Here is a 22459-nt window from a genome sequence, read left to right as displayed (position 1 = left end):
AATTATTTTGAAAAGTAAAAAGTTAAATGAAACCACCGTACTTTAAATATGAATAAGGTAACTAAGATTATCATTTTAATTTTACCAATTAAAATATATAATATTATATAATAAGCCTAGCCTACTTAAGTGCTTACATTTATATTTTCAAAATATTTTTTTTCTTAATTCAGTAAAAAAAAAAAAACTAAAAAATTAGAAAAAATGTATTTTTGTTTTTTTTTAATTTTATTGTTGTATGTGTTTTGACTTTTTTGAATAATAACTTACCTACATCTTAGTTTCATATTATTCTGCAACAAAATATTTTTTACAATACAAATTTGGATACAAATTGATATAAATTATGAAAATCAAATTTCCAAGGAGTTAGAAACTGTCTAATTAATTATAATCGTTTAAAGCTTAGATGAGTTGAGTTATGTATTAACATTTTAGGGATACCTCTTTAATCTGTAATGGCGTATTACAAACAATTTTAGTAAACTCGAATGCATTATTTCATTGTATTGGATCCATTTTCCATGCGTTTCATCAAACATAATAATATATTGTGTTACAACAATAATATTATTATAGGACGGCGTCATAAATAGGCAATTTAGGTACATATCGGCCATGTGTTTATTTTTCAGCTATTTTGTAAGACAAGGGCTTGGATATTATCTATCTATATTAATAAAAATCAATGTTTGTGTCTGCGTGAATATATGTGGGATTGTGATATTTATATCCAAGTACATAACTTAAATCGTTCTAAAATTGTGTACATAGAAAACTTTATTATATACCCAAGGATGTGCACCCCGAGCCTAAATTTTGTATTTTAAAATGAAGCTCATTTAGGATTTGCTCCCCCCCAAAAAAACGAATACATATATTTTTGTTTGTATGTTAGGTTGCTATTGGCTACAGAAAATAAAATAGTTATTATAATTGGATATTACTTTAGACCTGTATTTTATATTTATTTTAGTCAAAACCACCTATGTCTGTATTTAAAATAAGTATAGATTAATGTGACTTAATTGAATACAGGATAAATCCATTGGAATTATTATATTTGTCATGGGAAACACTAGGCAAGATTAGCTAGTTCTTAAAAAAGTATGTTTAAAGTGTACATCAAATAATATCGATCGATGAAAGAAGATAGTATTCAACTCGTTTTTTAATATTGTTTATTAAAAATAATGATAATGCATTATAATGAAAGGATGATACCTCATATTCATACAGTACGGTATTCTAGGCTATAATATACAATTTGGTTACTCGTTTTCTCTGAATCGGCCATTTAATATGCTAGAGGGAATGATGTATGGTATCCTTGAAAGTATAGATAAACATTTTTTTCAAATTTAGGGCAAACTTTGTCGACAATGTTTTGTAATAAAATATTACATCACAAACAAACAAGAGAAATTTAAACTTTTGGGTTAATTTATACAAGCTTGTCTAATGCTAATATATGATATGATCCTGTATGCGATTACACGCTGAATTAGTTATCCGTTTTCAAAGCAAAAAGCTTTTAACACACTCTCGATATAAACTTTCTTGCATGTGAAATTGACAGAGAAAAATGTTATGATTAAGCACTGTATATGCACTGTACATTTATATATTATTTGATGATTTATTATAATAAAATATATTTGCATAAATATACAGCATCTGTTGTGTCTTTATTAGATAATGAACAAGAGCAATTTGAAACCCAACAGTATTATGAATTATGATATTTTATACTATATATTATTGTTTCAAGCAATTATTCTTGGAACAAAATGTAATTAATAAATTTTTCATATAAATGTTCATATAAATTATTTAGTTTTAAATAAATTGTGTATTATAATTTAAGTATAAGTAATTAAAAAATAATAATTTTTAATAGTCTATAATATTGTGAGTATTTTTTACATGATAAATAAATGTTATGTGTTCTTTTATAATTGTATAACTTAAAAATAGTATGAATACAGAATATAAATCACGCAAAACTAACATATTTTTATATTTTTATTATAAGCTGTGATAATTTTTAATAAATAAAAAACATTTCATAAGATTTGTTCAAAACACATTTTTTTGGTTTTCATCCTACCACAAATACTTCTTAAATATGTAATGATATTCTAATATTATATTAAATATCAAACAGCAAACACACAAAAGTAGTATCTATGTAATTATTTTTGTTTTTTTATTTTTGGTATGCAATTACTTTAGTTATCTAAATATTATAATTAATTACTACAACAAAGTTACATTTTGATAATGATTTAATTATTCTTAAATAAAAAATAAGATTTTTAATAATATAAGACTACTAACAGCAGTTAAAAGGTGAAATAATAAGTCAAAAAGCATTAAAATGTAAAATATAATACATCGTGCTTTTTTCGGTGTTTGAAAATTATGATAAATCATTGTATACTCATTATTTGCACATAAATAAAAAGAAAACATAATCATGACTTGATAGTATAGTATATAATATTTATATCATATATAACGGTAAATTATGATTTATGAACCGGCTATATGAATTTAATATACCTATATAAAATGTATATTGGTTCATACATGATATAATAATATGCAGATATAACGTAGAAATTTACACTATAGGTAACTTGTTTTTGAGTGAGCTGGTCCTAAAATTGGTAACGGTATTAAAATTTTCACCTCCCTGAGTATGGAAAATATTACAACAAGAATATTAAATAGTTGTTGTAAAAAACATTAAAAATAATATTAATTTTGTTTTGTTAAACATATATGTAGAGCAGAAACAGTCATTGAGTATATCAGAAAATGTACAGAGATGTGCTTAAAATTAAAATAGTAGATTAAATTATTGTTTTATATTTATTGGTAGGTATTGACCATTTGTATACATTTGAGTAGTTTTATTGTATCAGTTAGGTCCGATATGATAGGTATTTTTTTCTTATGAAAATCAGTGTTTTCCTTAACATTTTGAAATGGATGTTATTCTAAAAAATTGTTATTTATCTAAATAGAAATTCAAACAAATAGTTTTTGAGTTCTTTATATTTTTTTTTATTAAAAATAATAGTTTGTGATAATAGATTGGGGTCGATCTTCTCCTCCCTCCTCGTTTCTTAAAAAAGTTATATTTATATATATTGCATAAACCCAAAGAAAATACCATGGCTTTAACCCCTCTATTCGTGCTTGCAGACCATTATCGTCCTCCACTGTGATGTTGGTCTGAATTCGCTACTGATTTTGAAGGTTTGGAATCTATGATAGTTTTAAAATGAAGATAGTTCATATTAATCTATAAGATTATATAATATGTAAATATCATCTGTCTCTAATAAGTACTATTACTATAATATTTATTTTATATCATTGTAAAATAATTTTTAAGGACATTTTCTTTAGTATGCACGTTTTTATTTAGGTACATTAGTCAACTTTAAAGAAAAACAACCTTATTTAAAAATGTACTGTAAAAAAGGTTACTCTCAGTATACACCTTAAATATAATTTAAAATACAAAAAAATCAAAATTTGAATGAATTATTTTTAAAATTAAATAATAGGGGCGAATATGCTTGAAGATTTTCATTTGTATATTAAATAATATATTACATGAAAAATATGTATATAATATTATCATAGAAAACTGATCAACAATTATCTAATAAATAAAACGTGTAAGATCAAAAATAAAAATATTAATTACAATAAGTAGCTGATCAAAATAATGAGCAGCTGCATTTCATTTGATAATTTTAAAGTAAATATTATTATATTTAATTTTATTAATAAATTATTTTCAGTTTCTTAAGAATTTTATTTGAACATTTATTGTTCTTTAATTTTGAAGTTGAATTATAAGATATTGTGGAATTGTGGATGATTTTATAAGTATTAATATGTGTCGAGTCATAAAACCTCAGCAAGTACCTATATTACATAGCATTTTTGTAGCAGGAATAATATGTTTTAATTCTTAGTGAAAACTTGAATAATTTTGATTATTTAAAATTTAATTGAAACTAATGTACATTTTATGAAAAAACTCAACTTAATCTTAGTAATTAACTACATAAGCTCGGTGTAATATTTAGTTCGTATACTATAGTTTGTTTAACCTAAAATAGTTTATAAATATAGAATGTAACTAACAAATTATATAAAATGTATGTTTATGAATCAATTAATTGTATTGAAAAACATTTGTATTGTCATTAATAAATAATGTATCACGGGAAATTGGTAAACATTAGTATCTGTCAATATTTTAATTTATTTGTTTGATCATTCACGTCTACAAACTATGTTTTTCTGTTATCACTTAATTAAATTAATTTTTAATCAATTTCTATTATTGTTTTTAAAACATTGATTGCTATTTGATAGAAAATAATAATGCATTAATTTTAATAAAACTGTTCGAATTTCACAAAGCTCGTGGAAAGTGTAATGATAAATTTCCGAATTTAAATTGTGATTTTACAATGTTGTAAATACTATAAAGCGTATATCGTTTTGTAAAAACAAAAAAATTTATTTTGATATTATTGCTTGGATTTTACAATTTGTCCTTTATTTGGGTTAGTATATTTTTGGGAAAGCGGGTTTTGTCCAATAAAGTCTACAACTACATACATACATATGTACATACAAGTGATTCTGTTTATAGGTTATAAACCTTTTTATATGCTGTGATATCAAAATACACCCGAGCTGTCATTTTGAGATTAGATATAGGTATAATCCGTGTCAAAATGGGTAATTTGAAATTCTCTTTATATGGGAACAAATTATTCATCTCTATCGCTTTTATGATGTATCGTCTGTAATCCGTTTTTCCGACCGTTGACAAGCACCTTTTTATAGGTAATATAAGTTTGACATAATTTTAAAAATTTCAGATTTAAAAATATATTTTCTAAAGTATTGTATTTTACATTGAACACCAATGCTTATCTAAATTAATCGTTATTAATATGAATAAGGTTATAATAGTGAATAATATTGTTTTATAAATTATTTAATGAATAATAATATTTATATAAATAAAATAAGTAAACTTGTTTACAACTAAATAAAAATAACCACTTCAAAGTGGAATAATCAATTTGTCTGAATTATTTTATTTTGTACAAATTTACAGCATTATAGACAACCTTATTTTTAAAAACTATATACTTACGAATTTATGATCAATTTAAAAATTTGAAAAAATAAATTAAAATTTTTAAAACATACAATTTTTTTTAAAACTTTATTCTTATTTGTTAGATATAGTTAAATTTAAATTTAAAAAAAAAACAAACTTATTGATAAATTTCATTAAAAAAAAAAAAATTATTGTTAATTCTATGAAATATTTTTTCTGTGTTAAATTTTGGATCAATAGACATTAGACATGCTATGTGAAACTTTTAGAGCACTAAAAAGTGTTTGCGAATAATGTGAAAAAAAATAAAAAATATTATTGAAGTACCAATACTGCTTTCATTACTGATCAGAATGTAAGATAGCGTATGACGAATAAAAATAAACTCAACTTTAGATATACAATTTTGATAATTCTTAAAATACAAATAAAATAAAAACAAAGTTTAGTAACTATACTAATTTAAATTTAAAAAACGTAAAAATAAAAAAGTAATAAATATGCAAATATAGTTATGTTAATGGTTATAGCATTATATCAAAAAAAAAAAATAGATATACAATCATATTATATTTGATTATATGCTTAACTATATATTATAGAATATTTATATATAATATAATATAATATTTATATGTTGTAATCACGTTCAATTTTCATTCAAAATATAACTATAAGAATCACTAGAATAATATATATTTAAATTAACTAATTACATGAGCGTTTTGTGTTTAATATTTTTATTACAATTTAATAATATCGCTTATTTATTTATGTAGTAAATATACATATATATTTAATAGATAATATGAATTGTATATTAAAAAATGTTTTGATAAATAAATTGATGTTAATAAAGAAAAAACAATTTTAATAAAATTTAAAACGACGTTAATACTGATCGATTTGATCACATTAATATTATGACAGCCAATAATAAAATAATTAAATTAAGTAAGATATTTAACACAGTACGTTTTAAATTTGTTTTTCAATTGTTTTATCTTACCCAACTAAAAATAACTGATTCACAAACTGTGTAATTATATCTAAATATTTGATGAACGAATTATTTATTTAAAGGTTTAACCCGTACCTATATTGTTTTCTATTTAGTTATTAAACAAGTTTGGGTATTTTAATAATAACATTTCAGCAGCAGCAATATGCGCATTTATGGCGGGTGAAAAATAAAATAAAGTCCAAACAATCCTATTTAACGGTTATACTATACTTTAATTATGTAGGTTGTTATAACACAGATAGATTAATTCAAGCATTGAATAGGTGTAGTAATTTAAAATGTTTGTATCATAATATGATTAATTGCATTTAATACTATTATTAATTTACAAACAAATTACAAGCATCAATAAATTCTTAATTTTTGATATCCATTGTAAATTTTAATAGTAATGTAAATAACTGTATGGTATAATGTTGTATAAACTGGAAAATATTAGGCGTGGATTTTATTCATATCGTTAATAATCAATATCGTAAGATTTTATTGTGCAACCAATCAAATAACAAAGTGAATGAATTAGGGCAAAATATAATTCTATTTTTTATTTCAACATTTGGTGACTCCTCTTTTTCTAAATTAAATAACAATAATTGCTTTATTTGGTATTTTCAAACAGTTTTATAATATATTATATTATAAATCAAGATAAAATGTATATATATATTTCATGATCTATTTTTACTAAAATTATTTGCCATTTTATAAATTTGACAATTCTTACATTCTTTTTTGATTATAGAAAGTGTCCCAAGAAATGTATGAAATCAGTAGTTAATAAATAATAGTCATCAGAAGTATTTTTTTAAAGTATTTCAAATAATAAAAAAGTAATATCCACACAGGTATGGGATTATTATTTACTAGGTCCATAAAAGGTAGTTAATGTTAGTTCTTCATTGAAGTGCTCTAGTGTAGTATCTGGAAATGTATTTTCTTAAGTGTGTTTGCGGACACACTGTTGTGCAGAATTGTTACAACAACAAACAAACACACTAATTTAAAAAATAAAGCAAGATAAAAAACTAAAAATCGAAAAATACAACAGGTAAAAAAAATGTACTATATTGCTGAGTTAAACCATATGATAAAGTATTTTTACATTTTCCCGAACACAAATATATAATATCAAGTACAAGAACTTTAGGTATTTTCCATTTTCAAAACACTAGGTTTTAAATTGTAATATTTTTTTTCTATTGTTTAAACATATTTTTTTTATTTTTTGAAATGTATTGACATTTCAATAATACTAATACCACTTTAAAGCATTGCTTGTTGTGACGATGTTTACTATATTTTCTATATTTTATTTTTCACTAAATAGAAAATATTCTTGTCACACTAATGAAATAATAATTATAGGTATCAACTTGCAAAACAAGTGAAACCCTAATAGATTAAATATAGCCTTTCATTGAATAAAAATAAATTTGCGATAAGTATCGAATTCCAATGACATATTATTATTATTTATGACAATTAAAATTATAATCGGAAGGACATTATAATTAAGTTTTTTAAATTTTATGTCGATTATCGTAACTTTAACAAGCTTTTCAACTAGCGTTATCCACATTATATTATGATACCTATAATTTTATGAATATTTTTTAATGATTTATTATAGTATGGAATATTTAAAAACCCTATCCAACCTGGTAATTTTAAATCAAACCAGGTACGTGTTGTAGTGATAATATTATTTAATTTCAACAACATTTTTATATCTCAAGCCTTTATCATATTTTTTTTTTGTGGGAAAATCTGATTGCATGCACTATAATATAATATAGTACATAATTATGTTATGTGTAATTATTTTATTACCAATTCCACTTCAATTAATTTTAATAAAGGATTTTTTGACATAAAAGAGAAGAGCTATTGAAGTTTCAGTTAAAACTTGAAAACAAATTAAATTCACTTCATTCTTGTATGTATCTAATTTAAATTTATGCCACGCTAAGCATGGTTAAAGAAACTGTATTCAAAAAAATCGTTGAAAATTTTGAGGTATGGATATTTTTAAAGTTTTTATAGATTTTTAAATAAAAAAAAAAATGAAATTTATCGTATAATATATGATTAGAATAATGAAATAAGCAATTTTTTATACTGTGTAAATTATACATTTTACTATAAAGTTTAAATGTATAGATAATTATAATAATAATCTTATGAGATAATTTTTGGTTATCGTATTACTATAGTCACGTTTAACCTCTAATTGAACGATTTATTAGATCAGTAAGTTATTTAATCAAGATTCAAGTCTTATATATACCGACAAGTTATTTCTGTTTAGGAGACATGAGATATTCGTTTGCCGCTGAAGTCATTTTTTCACCGGTTATCATAAAAATATTCACTTTATCCTCTGTTTATATTCTTGAAAGTTTATAATATGAGTTTATATAGATTACAGATTGTTAAAAATTTATTGAATGGATGTTTATGTCTATTATTGGAAAATGTTTCATTTTCTCGTTGTTTCAACCGTGTAATACGGGACGCGAAATGAATTTATCGGAGTGGAAACTCCGTTACAATATACATAAACACACACCCGATGCACATACATTGCACGATGATTGGGGCGCGTAAAGTTTAAGACTCAAGTTTTCTTTTTTTCACTCTTACGTAGAGGTCCATGTATACATGTATATCGTGTAATTTATTTAATATAAACGTGCGACGTAGCCCAACTGTGGCCGTGGCGAAAACACCGTTTCGCCGGCGAAATCACTTCGCGCGAATGTGGGTCGACCCCAAAACACAGGGTCGTTATCAAAACGGCTATAGAATTATTTTGTTCCTCGCCTGCACCGACCTCGATATCGCGTATTTTCGCGTGTATATTATGTATACTTAAATATAACATAAATATGGCGCTGCAATCGTGTCATGTAAATATATCTATGTAGACATAACATAATAACGTAGTCGATGTTAGTGCAGTTAAAATATTTATCGCATATCATTAACCGGTGCCGTATAATCTACCGCAAACGTATTAATATACCAATACATAATATAATATTATGATTCGTTCTGCACTATAATAGGAGCGTAACATATAATAAAATTATATTATTATGGTAACCTTTATTATGAGATGCGCGTACGTTGCAGTTCTCTTTCTCTCTCTCTCTCTCGGGATATACGCGCGCGTCGTCGTCGCACTGAAAGTAAAAAGAAATACATTGATATAGATATAATATGTGAGTATAATATGTATGAATAAAATGTCAAAACGTAAAAAGAAATCCCATCCGTTCGATACGCGCGTATATCATATACATAATATATTTTATAATACACGTATATATATTATATAGGACCGGACCGGACGATATCGTTTCGGCGTGGCGTATAATATATAATAAACGCGCGCGTGAACTTTGAGAGTGAAAATCCAATTGTCCCCGCCACCGACCACCAGCTCACGGTATCATAGCGGGGGCACCACCATCGTCTGCACCACCGCGACCAGCAGCAAAAGTATACTGCTCTCCCGAACCCCCCCCCCTGCCTATCACTCGATACACACGCACATACACACACCCACACACACCCACACTCACCCACACTCATACAAAACCCAACCGACTCTACGCCGTTACCCCGAGGGGCCGCCCTTTCTCGCACACAACCGGCAGCTACCGCCTCACTACTCGTCGACCCCGCACCCGGTGCAGAAACGCGTCCAGCCTATTGAACCACGCGGAAAATCCAAATACGCAGCGGCGAGGGCGGAACTGGAACGCCGCCGCCGTCGCTGGAGCGCCTCTCCGTGACCCCGAAACGTTTTGCCCGGGCATCGGCGGCGACGACGACTATACTATGATACGACGTAGTATATACTGTAGTAGAAAATCCCGACCGACCCTTTCCTTCGAACGGAAGGTAGTATACTCATGTACAGGCACAACCGTTATCATCCCACTACCCTATATACGCGCACGACCGCCCAACTCCTCCAACTCACCTGAACGCATACACCGAGATTAAGGCCATCCCCGTGTTATTTGGACGCGGGATTTATATTTTCACGGCGGAGCGACCATTTTGTGTACTTAAATGTAGTCCGCGGCATCGGTGTGAAAATCTGAATCTTTTTTTTGGGGGGGGGGACGGGGGAGAGAAGGATAGTATTGTTATTATATATAATATACATTGCGGTAAAACCTCTAAATATACCAGATACCGTCTGTCGCTGAAATTTTTCCCGCTATTCGGAGGTGTCCGTTACATTCAAAGGCGTCTGTTAGGGGAGGTTTAACTAAAAAAAAAAAAATGAGAAAAATACGCGTATGCGAGTTAAACCACAGCAAACGCCACGGGCCGCCGTCGCCCCGTCGAGGAGCCGTATAGCCGACGCCAACAGCATAAGGGGCGGGCGAGACAGTGAGCAGCGAGCGAGCGAGCGCGCCGGTCCGGTATTAGAGGTCAGTATTGATCCCGGCGGCGCGCGGCCCGTGTGACTGCACACACAAAAGCGACCCGCGCGCGCGCCACCGCCGCTGTCGTCGCACGGTTGTCGGTTTTCTTACGCGCGCGCGCGCGCGGCGACGGGACGGCGCGCGATGGCTGGCGGTGGGCGGGCGGCCGGAGGCTTATATACATGCAAGTTCCGGGGACAAGCAGCCGATCCGCGGCAGTCGCTCGTTACCCATCGACGGTGTCGCGCGCAGAATACACCGTGTGTGCGTGCGTGTGTGTGTGCGTGTGTGTGTGCGTGTGTGTGTGTGGCGTGTGTGTGATATGTGTGTGCGAGTGTGTAACCGTACGTGGCCGCTCGACGTTGGGTTCTATAAGATAATATAGTAACGACATCGGCATTTTTTCTAAAAAAAAAAAATGTACACACACACAAAGTAACTTTTGAAACACGCGTAATACGATAATAATATTATACAGTCGTGATAATATGTATTACGTACAAGCGATGGCTCTTTGATATATATATATATATATATACGCACACGGACGTGCACTCGCGAACTTAGTAATTTACACTTCAACCGCGAGGTGTTCACTGCGTGAGAACGTCATAATATTACTGCGTATAGTAGACATACGAAGACGACGACTACACCTGCGGCGAAAGTTTTCGTCTCGTATCGCGAGTCACCGTCGTCGGATCAGGTGCACACTCTGCAACGATCGGTCACTATACCGCGGCACAGGGCCCATCGGCACGCACGGCGCGCGTCCAATCGCGCGGCCGGCCACCGCTCGCATCCCGTCGCGCCTGTCCGCTGATCCCGTCGCGGCAACACCCGCAGCGCCGCCAACACCGGAACCACCGACCGGCCATGGCCGCAAGGTAACAGCGCGAGCACGCCGGCTGGATACCACTGGTGTGGTACACGGCGACGAGACGTCGGCCACGCCGTGGTATTTGATGTTTCCGGATCGGACGGCCCCGGCGAGGTACAATGCTTCCGGAAAGGCAATGCTGCGCGCAGCTATGCCCGGTACAGACGACCACGATGCCGCCGAAGACCGAGTGCCTGCAGGACCGCAAGTGGTGGTGCTTCCTGCTGTCCAGCGTGTTCACGTTTCTCGCTGGGCTGCTCATCGTGCTCCTGTGGCGGTTCTTCGCGTTCCTGTTCACGCGCAAGCAGCCCGCCGAGCTCGCGGCGCCCGGTTGCCCGAACAGCGAGCCCAAGAAGGAGCCAAAGCGGCAGGGCAAACAGGAGTTCGAGGGAACGTTCATGACAGAGGCCAAAGACTGGGCGGGCGAACTGATATCCGGACAGACCACTACCGGGCGGATATTGGTGAGAATCATAATATATTTTGACATGTTATCATTAAAATCGTCATCAGACAGTTGTCGTTGTTACAATAATAATATTATTATACTGTCACCAGTATACATGTACACGTTTGTAAAAATCGTATTGTTTAATATATATTTTATGTTCTGTTGATGAGTAACAACCAATAATAATATAATATGTTGTGTAAATGATGTACCGTTATTATGATGTTGTGTAGAATGAGTTTTTGGAGCGGTTGGAGTCAAGGGTTGACCCCACAAAACGTATTCTGTGGGAAAACCACGTGCCTCGAATACTTCTGAACGCTGATCGTGTGATGATGGGAACGCGTATATTATAGCAATAGCAATAGTTATAGTCGTGCTATTAATAATATCGTCATAACACTGTTATTTGAATAAAATAATTATTGATATTATTCCTCGGCTAGTCTCACCTCAATCGTCGTGTATTGCATTTTACACGGGGAAAATTATGTGTTATTTTATCGGTAAACATACCAATATACCAATATTATGTTACCGAGTTTGTGTTTAAAAGTTCTATAGGTAATAATTATAGTATACACCAGGTTTTCAAAACTTTGAGTGATGCAATTACGATCGCTCCTGTTGATATATATATATATATCGTAATTCGTAACTTCGAAGAGGTTATAACGAAATCTTGTAAAAGCGTATAAAAGTAAAGTTCGTTATATCTTTACTACGCCGTCATAATAGTCCTCATTCAGATTTTTGCAGACAATTATCGGCCGATAACCAGAGGTGGACTGTATTGGTAGGATATCGAAACTTTTTCCAGCAAACAGCTAATGTTATTTAGTTGTTAGATATAATTGATAATTATTAGAGACATTTTTGCTTTATAGTTAAAATAATATGACTAAATAGGTTAAAATAAATAACATTGATGTTGACGAAATTATTGACTGAATTAAAAATAAAAATGATTTTTCAAATAAAAAACGATGTAAATATTTTTAAATTTAATGTTTTAACATTCTCTTTTTTTTATAATAACTGCAAAACATGAGTTATTTGTTTAGTAATTACTAATTTCTGGCCAAGATATAATTTTAAAACTTCAAAATAAACATAAATGTATACCCTAAATTATACGCCCTATTCAGTGATTAAATATATCCAGGATGAAACAAATATTCACACTGGTCCTCTATTGTTTTCATTGTCTACTATATTGCCAATGACCGGTACACACGTACCTTTTAAGAGGAAATATTTTAGTCCGTTCGTACTTGAGCAGACACATTTTTCAAACACCCCGTTGACAGAGAATGAGGTATGTCCAAGGAAGTTATATGTCTATAGTATATGTTTTATAAACCGTAAGCCACTTCTAAGTGTGCAAACAATGTTTTACGACTGTGACCTGCATGATTCTATCAACCGACATCGTGTTTGAAATGGCGTATTGTTGTGACAATGACTAAGAAAAAATGGCGTTTGACGAAACAATATTTTATTCGAAAAACGCGCGGTGACGGTCTGTACCACCTGAAAACAATTTTTACAAAACTCGGTTTTGTACGTCACAAACGAAATGAGTAAAAATAAAATAAAATTCGATTAAATAATAACAATGTATGTGTTTATGTATGTGTGTGTGTGTGTAATTGATGAAATTAAACATTACTATATAGCATAATAATAGAAGGTGTTCAATAAGTTTGGAAAAGGTCATCAGACTAATGTCGGGACTGACAATCGATAATAATACGATATAAATAATAATGTTATTAAATATTCCACATTATAAAATAATATAATACACTGTCATTTTATCTGTTCCATGTGGGTGTTTCATACGCGTACAGTAATTACGAGTTTCCGAACTTATTGAATACCTGGTATAATATACAGCGTTGTATGATATGTGATCTGAAAAACAATTATGACTATTAAATATATTACATTATGTGAATTTTTTTTGTTTTTTTACGAAAAAAACTAACCCATCACGGAAAAAATAAAACTCTATAATGTCGCGTGCAGATGTCTGGGATAACGTGTTTGAAGTAATTCCGCCGTATCGTTTACCGAGATTTTTTTTCATTGTTTTGTTTTTTTTTTTCGACAAAATGCGTAGACGCTTAAAAGTTTCGGTTTTAAGAATACTCGTAAAAGTTGAATTATGATTATAACACAACGTTACTCGAACGCACACAATAACGGCTAAAGATTAAATGTAGTGTTTGTGTTTTTGGACTGTCGAAACTTTTAATTGTATTTATCTTTATAAAGTATAGATACAAAATATAGATAATAATATTATTTCAAGTTTTCCAACTACTAAAAGTAGGTAGCTGGTTTAGTATTATGTATTTTGTTAAAATCAAAACGCTATTCGACTACGTCTCATAATATTTACACTCTTACATGATAATATTATAAAAGCGTGATTTATAAACGAATAATCTAGTACTATAAATTATAAATGTGAGTTTTAGGACTTTTATAAAATATAATCAATAATATCAGAAATAAGTTAAACGAACAGATTTGTATTTTTAATAGTTTTTAATTTTTTAAGAATATGAATCTAATTATAATATATCCCTTATTATTCGATTATTTCGATTTATTATTTCAAAATATTTTCTACGAAAAACTGGTGTATTTTAATTATAATATGGGTATTACACAGGTTTGTTCCGTTGGCACTGATAGGTATATGACAATTTATTTTGTTTGTTTTTCGATTACAAAAGTTTACAGATAACGAAGATTAAACACCAAATTATTAAAGTCCTAATTTAAAACTGTTATAAATATTTTAAACAATGTAGCGATCGTAAAACTAATGTATAAAATGTATATCATAATAATTCTACGAACGCTTAAATTATTTACAAAATTGTATTAAATGGTTTGCAGCGTTAATTATTTATTACTCAAATATCTATGTGTTTTTTTTATATTATGAATAGTATACAAAGACTAATGAGATCATTAATATACATAATGATTTGTAAAAGTTACTTTTTCTAATGAACTTTTTTTTAATTTATTAGATACGACCTAAAAAAAATAAATAATGATAGCTGCAAATAATACTAATCTTACATTTATAGTCATTATTTATTTTATATACTTCCTTCGCTTAAATACACAATGCTATAATATAATAATATAATATATCAGGTATTTGTAGGACGATAGGGGTGTTGATAAATTAGTCAATAGTTTTTGAATGCTTGATGGATAATAAAATATGTTTTTTTTATTCAATGATATGGGTATTGTGTTTTATGTATATTTTTCACATCCGTCGGTTTGAATTTATGAGTTTTCATTGTGTATTTTCGATGAATGGAGAATTGTATTTTACCGCTCAATAAAAATAAAAGGTAAAAAACAAATAAAAAATTATTTGAATTGGTAGGTATGCAATTTTCCAAACGGTGGACACTATCGATTAACCCTTTTTAATTAAATGCATTCAAAATGAACAATTTTTATCCTATTACGTTTATTCGCACTATAGGTAGAATATCGTTTAGTCATTCAGCGGAATGATAATGAACAGTTAAAAACGCTGTTCCGGTTTTTAATGTTTTACGAGTATAAACCATTCGATTAATTAACCGTTCGTTATACAAGTTCTACACATAAATATTCATGTACCTACCTGTGCAGTGTACACATTTACCTAGGTACAACGGTCGTTTAATTTCAAATTGTATCCGATACATTTCAACGAGTTAAACGCGCGTAATTATTATGTTTGTGAAAATCGTGTACTGTGCACGATTATTCAAACTTCATTCTTGTTGAACTACCCACGTACTTTATAACTGGAAATAAATCAAGATCTATTATTATACGCGACTATTATCGCGTAATAACAGACACATTAACACAATACCTACCGACTCGGCAGGATACCATAAAACATGTCCGTAGACCGCAATTATTGAGGTTTATAATGCGCAAATACTATTACGTGTATAATATCATTCACGTGTTATAGAAGAATATCGTAATAATTATATTTACTTATTTTCAATCATAATTTAAGGTATACGTTAGTATTTAATTAGTACCTTATCGACAGTGCGATATTGTCTTATTCAACGTAATAGGCAATATTGTTCACGATTGATATTCGAAGGCTTTTATTAAAATATAGAGTACAATAAAATAAACGATATAATATTATGAGTCAAAACTCTTACAATATAAAATTTTATACAAAACGATTTAAAAGTTTACAATCGAAGAAAATCTTAGCATGATGCTGGATTAAAAACAATAATTATAAAGTTCTCGGCGCATATCCAAAATTCAAGGTGCTTAGACATTTTTCATGCTCTGATTTTATTTTTAGATTTGTCTCTTTTAATTTTAACTATATACATTATACATTAATATATATAATACATAATATAATATGTTATACAAAATATTTTAATTGAAAATGTAACTTATTTTTAATGGTTTTTAATTTAGTTATAATGTATAATTTTTGTAGTATGTCGTTCAAATATCGAATCGTTAATAAAATATTTCAATATATTCATTAAATACTTGAACTTAGTGAGATTAAAGTTTCTATGAAAAATAATATTCAAATAGTATTTAACGGTTTTATACCACTGTTATCTATGTAACTTAAATAATAATTACAAATACTTCTTAATAATAAGAAGTATACCTAATATAACAAAATATTAAAACACTTTTTAAAATAATACACACCGACAAGGGAGTTAATTTGTTTTCTGTTTCGTAAAACGTTTAAATCATTCTAGTTATACTTGCCAGAAAATAAAATAGTTCAATTATAAATACTATACTAAATAATCTTCATTAAAAACAAATATGAATCAAAAATTTAAAGTATACTAATATTCAAAAAGTCCTCAAATATACTGACATGACGAAATCATTATATAATTATATAATATATATGCTGAACTAAAAATATATACAATATTGTTTGATTTTAAAGTATTACTAAAAATATAGTTGTTTTTATTAACTTTTAATAATTAATTTAAAATAACATAAAAGTTCTCAAATTTAAGTAGGCGCTTTTAAAAATATTTTATTTTCAATTTATTTTACAAATTGTAAAGAAACTTTCGATTAAAAATGATGCAAGTGTTGGTGTACAGATATGTGCAAAAATTGAATATTCCATGATTCGCATATTTCACAGCTTATATACTATCTTGGGTACATATATTAAGGTTTTATTACATTCGACCTCTTCTTAAAACAATACAATATTGAATAACTATTAACAGATGATTAATTGATTTGGGGCGTACAAATAAAGTTGTCATGAACGGTCGATTGAATATTGAATATTTATTTTTGTTGTCTGAATACCAAAATAACAACCTACAGTCGTAACTTGGCAACTACGAAACATGTATCGTGCACAGAATGATAAAACTCTATTTGTATTTTTTTTTTTTTAGTACAGAAAAATAATGGTTATTAATTTATAAATCATGATTACGAACTGTATCACAAACATGAACTTTTATTTAAATGAGCTTTTTTATGCTCGATAGTTAGGAGATTAAACAACAAACAATTAAATTACAGTTAATTATTGACCGAAAATATTTATAATATCTATATGTAAACTAGGTCAAATTACTGATGTAAAGATTTCGATTTGTTTATTTTTTTTGTGAAAAATACTAATCGCGTGACAGTGTAAAAAAACCTAATCAATTCGATCACGGTGAAACATAATAGTTTGAAAAATAATATCATAATACGTATCTTATATTATTATGAAATAGGTGTTCATTATCATTCATTTTATCGTGCATTTTTTTTTACTACGATTAGAACTAAATGTTTTTGCCCGGGAATTAGTATAAATAGTGAAGACTGTTTTCATTAAAATCACGGTTGGTACACTCTAAACAGTAGTGTTATGGATTTATGCCATTGTTTCTGGGAGTAGTGCAAGCCGTTTTCAATTACATGAAAAATCAATATGAAAAATGTATGTCCCAGTTTAGGAATGATATGAAATGTGTAGCAATGTCATGGTTTAACTGGTACATAATTACTATACAAATAACGGAATCGAACACAACCGATGATTTCTCGAAAAAAAAAAAAATTCGAAACGGACGCAAATCATATTCGTTAAAACGTTTGTTTGGTCGCCATTGTAGTGAAAAGTCCCGAGTACATTTAAATATAACTCGTACAGGTATCCATTGTTCACGAACAAACGGTTTGATGATTTCAACCCCGGAGCGATGCCATCATCTAGAGTATTTTTAAAAGACACTTAAGTGGTGTATGCTAGACCTCTGGTTCATTCTATATAGTATATAATACGGTGCGACAAAGCGCATTCAACTTTTACGCAATATTTGTAACTCTGTTTAGATTTCATCATCAGATTTTGCTAGCCGTTTGTGATTTTGTATTTACTTACAATCCACACATGTAAATATTGAGTCCAGATTAAATGTCTAAATCGTTCGTAACATCCCGTTGATTAATAGAAATTTAGATTTTCTTAAGTCAAAAGTTCTTAAGTTGAAATTGAATTTCTATAATCAAAGTTCGATTAGATCTTGAGTTTATAATTCATCACATGAAAGATATAAAATAACAAAATTGAATATTATTGTTACGTGTTATACTATGGTTATTGGTTGATTACTATTGTGTGGAATCATTATATTTTACAGTAAACGTATACATAAAAAATCAACGATCAGTCCGTGTGTATATTATATAATAAATAATAATTAATTTCCGTTATTAAGTATTTTATATTATAAATGCTTGGTTATAAAATATATTTAATAATTAAATGTTATTTCCTCATTTGGTTCAATAAATTATACACTAAAATTATCATTTGTTTTATTTTCTTTATTTTACATTTCTTATGAAAAAAAGATTTTATTTACATGGATAGAAAATATAATTTTTTCATATTTTTTTTATTATAGTACTTAAACATAGTGATTTATATAAAAAAATTCATAAAAAATTTAATATGAACATTATAAACTCAAAACAGTTCTTGATCACAATTTAAATACTTCACACTAACTGAATGTCATATATTTTTTCACAATAAGAGTAATATTATAGGAATTAGATATTATATAACATGATGATTCCAACTCAAAAATTAATACACAACACATATGTGTATATAATATGTAAATTCACTATTTAATTTTTAATATAATTTAAACACCTCATAAAATTTAGGATATAGAAACTTACATTTATACATTATTTTTAAACTAAATATGATGCATAGTACATTAATACATTTTAAAACGTTGAGTATAAAATATAGTGGTGTTTGGAATTATTTTTATTAAGAAGGTAATAATATTAAAAAAAAAATCGCCAGAAAAATGATGCACCAATCAAATAATAATATTAATGACTAATATCTAATATTCTAATGATGTGTTAAATTGTATTTGAATATTTTAAAGTGGAAATAAGTGGATTGTCTTTAACAACTCGTTTAAGAGTTTAAGACATACAGTTTTTAGACTTTTTCGGGAACATTATCATTTAAATAACATAATGAATATTACAAGTTTATATTGAAGAATGAAGATTGGAAATGTTTTGAATTCAAATTATCTGGTAAATTAATAATTAATAGAAGAAAAAACGTTCCTATTGAAAGATTTAAATTTAATAAAAATGGAGAACAATGCAATAATTTAGATTACAATACTTACCATCATGGACAAATGTTGGTATATTATGTTTATATAAATATAGTGACACCGCTATTTTGAGGGGAGTGTCGTAAACAAATAATAATAATATGCGAAAGTATAGAACGAAAAAAAAAACAGGCAGGCATATATATATAATACAACGGAGAAAAACATAATATATTATACATAAAAACGACAACTGGTGAAAGCATCTTCTGTATTATTTCCATAAAAAATTCCAAATCGATGAGACACGTCATAGAGAGAGAGAAATGCAACGTGTGTGTGATAGATTTGATGGACAAATGTGCGTTATCATTTAAAGACGACGGGTCTTCCTACCAGTCGGCCGTTTTACCGACATATATGGGTCGAGGGGAAGAAATTAAAAATACAAATCGAACGACGTCGATCGACCGTGAATAAATAGGACGAGGAAAGGATGAGAAGGAAGAGAAGGATTAGGAGAAAGAGTTAGGATAGTGGGAACACGTCTCGGGGAAGTTAAACGCGCTCGAAGGCTGTCATGTTTAAGTACCGCATTTGGTTTTACATAATCCGCACACACTCGCCCACTCGCCTACGTACGCACACACACACCCACTACTGACATACATACACATATACACAGATGCGCGGGCTCGCGTGTGCGCATTCTGAATGTAGGTTACACTTGTTCCAGTAACGAGGGGTAGTTTGGTGGATGGGGCGGGGCACCACCCTCGCCCGCTCAAATCGATCGATCGGTTTTTTAGCGGCCTCTGTCGAGTCGCGAGCGCGCGTTGTACGTTTATTCTTTCTCCCCTAGTTTGCAAATCGTCACACACTATAGTATGCATTATATTTGCAGCTGTATGTGTACTCTTGTTTGTACGTGTGTGTGTGCTTGTGTCAAAGTACAAATTCCGTGGGGTGCCTGACGAACGAACAACGACGACACTATATATAATAATAATAATAGTATAAATAATATAATAATATGATAATAGAGATAGACGTACTGCCACGGAACATCGTCGTGACCCTTTTATGGCGTAAAATGCGTATATACGTTGTTTTTTTTTATGCCCTACGAAAGAAAACGACAATAAGGTCGTATCCGTTCGCACTCTACCCATTGTATATTGGACTTATCGATTAAACGTCTTTTTGGGCGGTTTTTATTTTGCCTCAACCAAGAAACTCCTCCCCGCATACCATCCGTTTTGTAGTTACTAGGATTTTAAAGGCCCCAGGCACAGGAAGACCGGAAATTCAAATTTGTTTCAGGTCCATAGTATACAAATAGCTGTACATATAATAACCCGTTTTAAAAAAAACATTTCGATATTCTTTTCACTATATACCTATAAAATATTAAGTATGTAAATGTTTTTATTTTTATTGAATTATATTATCATCGTGATAATAAACAATGACAAATTGATCAAAAAAGAAACCTATTATAATATATATAAAAAATATTTTTAACAGAAATTAATTATACGCTTAGAAAGTTAGAACCAAATAGACAAAATTTACAATGCCGTGGGTTTATTATTATATTAATATTGTAATTTTCAGTCATCCATTTTTACTAAGGTTTATCGGTGATTACAAACAAAATTTAACTGTACAAAAATCTCCTTTATGACCATTTTCTGTTCGATTCCGTTTCGGCCCCAAACAGCATAATTGAGCAAAAACAGCTTAAGAGTGTTCGACCGGAAAATAAATAACTATCGATGCTACCACACGCGCACCCACGCTGACAACACGTAAATATAATGCGCAAAACAAAACAAAATCACCAACTGACACGGAATGTCCATTATTATATTTTCAAACACAAAAACGAAGCTTTTAAATTATAATACGCTTATAAGCAAACCATACTGGTTTTATTTTAAGGAGTGCTGCGTGGGGTAAGGACGGGTTACGAAATGCCGAGAACGTTTCTATTTGAGCAGGGTGGTACCCATTTCGGCTGAAATAATCTTATCTTTTTTTCGAAATTAAAAACTTTTTCGAACGAAAACAAAATAATGCATTAAGGTGGTGTCGTTTCTCAAAGTTTTTACTCATTCTGTATCAATAAGATGGCTATTTGTATTCTTTCTCCCGAACCATGCGACCTCGGATAACAATGAATTTGATTTTGTCAAAATCATTGTTGTATTATTCAATAGTCAATACAATATTAGAAAGAATTAACATATTATTAAAATTCTAAGTCAAGAACATTATTAGTAATTCTACAACAGCTATTGATAATGTTTCAATTTTTACATTACCCTTATTAGTTATATCTTATATTTATTAGAAATATTACAATTTATTTAAAAATACTATTAATAAAGTAGGTAAACAAAATTTAAATATCAAAAAGGAAGTTTACAATGTTTTTAACTTTAAGTATGATAATGAGTCAATTTCATCTGATATATTTATGCTAACAACCAAATATTTGTTCTGATGAATACGAATTTAATATGATGTATATCATTTTTTGGTTACCTTTAGTGTATTTTATATTGATATATAGGAGTACTTAATATTAACTTTCTATATGTTGTATATATAAAATTATTTTACAGAATAGATACTAAATTAAAGATTGTGTTTAATTTAAAGTGTGAATAAATAGAAATATTTATAATAATATTTAAGACATTGTACAAATTGTATTATTGCAGAATGGTAATTTTTAATTTAAATAACGTACCTAATAATATATTGCAATTTTTAACTTCGTAATTAATGTATCATGTATTTTTTTCCACATTAATCAAAAT

At 29.3% G+C, this 22459-nt stretch overlaps 1 protein-coding gene across 6 annotated transcripts in view; it reads left to right on the top strand.

Moving 5' to 3' along the window:
* The first annotated feature begins 10834 nt into the window (after positions 1 to 10834).
* LOC132920729 (calcium-activated potassium channel slowpoke) overlaps positions 10835 to 22459 on the top strand; it is a 71337-nt gene continuing 59712 nt past the window's right edge. For 3 of the 6 annotated variants that reach the window (XM_060983364.1, XM_060983361.1, XM_060983363.1), the window contains exon 1: positions 10836 to 11980. In XM_060983364.1, the coding sequence (XP_060839347.1) occupies positions 11636 to 11980 (345 nt within the window). In that variant the 5' untranslated portion in view covers positions 10836 to 11635. Of the gene's footprint in view, positions 11981 to 22459 lie in introns of all 6 variants that reach the window. The other 3 variants (XM_060983366.1, XM_060983365.1, XM_060983362.1) reach the window with 2 other exon arrangements.

The sequence above is a fragment of the Rhopalosiphum padi genome, chromosome 2 (genome assembly GCF_020882245.1).
Source record: "Rhopalosiphum padi isolate XX-2018 chromosome 2, ASM2088224v1, whole genome shotgun sequence".
In the NCBI taxonomy this organism is placed as follows: Eukaryota; Metazoa; Arthropoda; class Insecta; order Hemiptera; family Aphididae; genus Rhopalosiphum; species Rhopalosiphum padi.
This window is presented reverse-complemented; position numbering and strand designations above follow the sequence as displayed.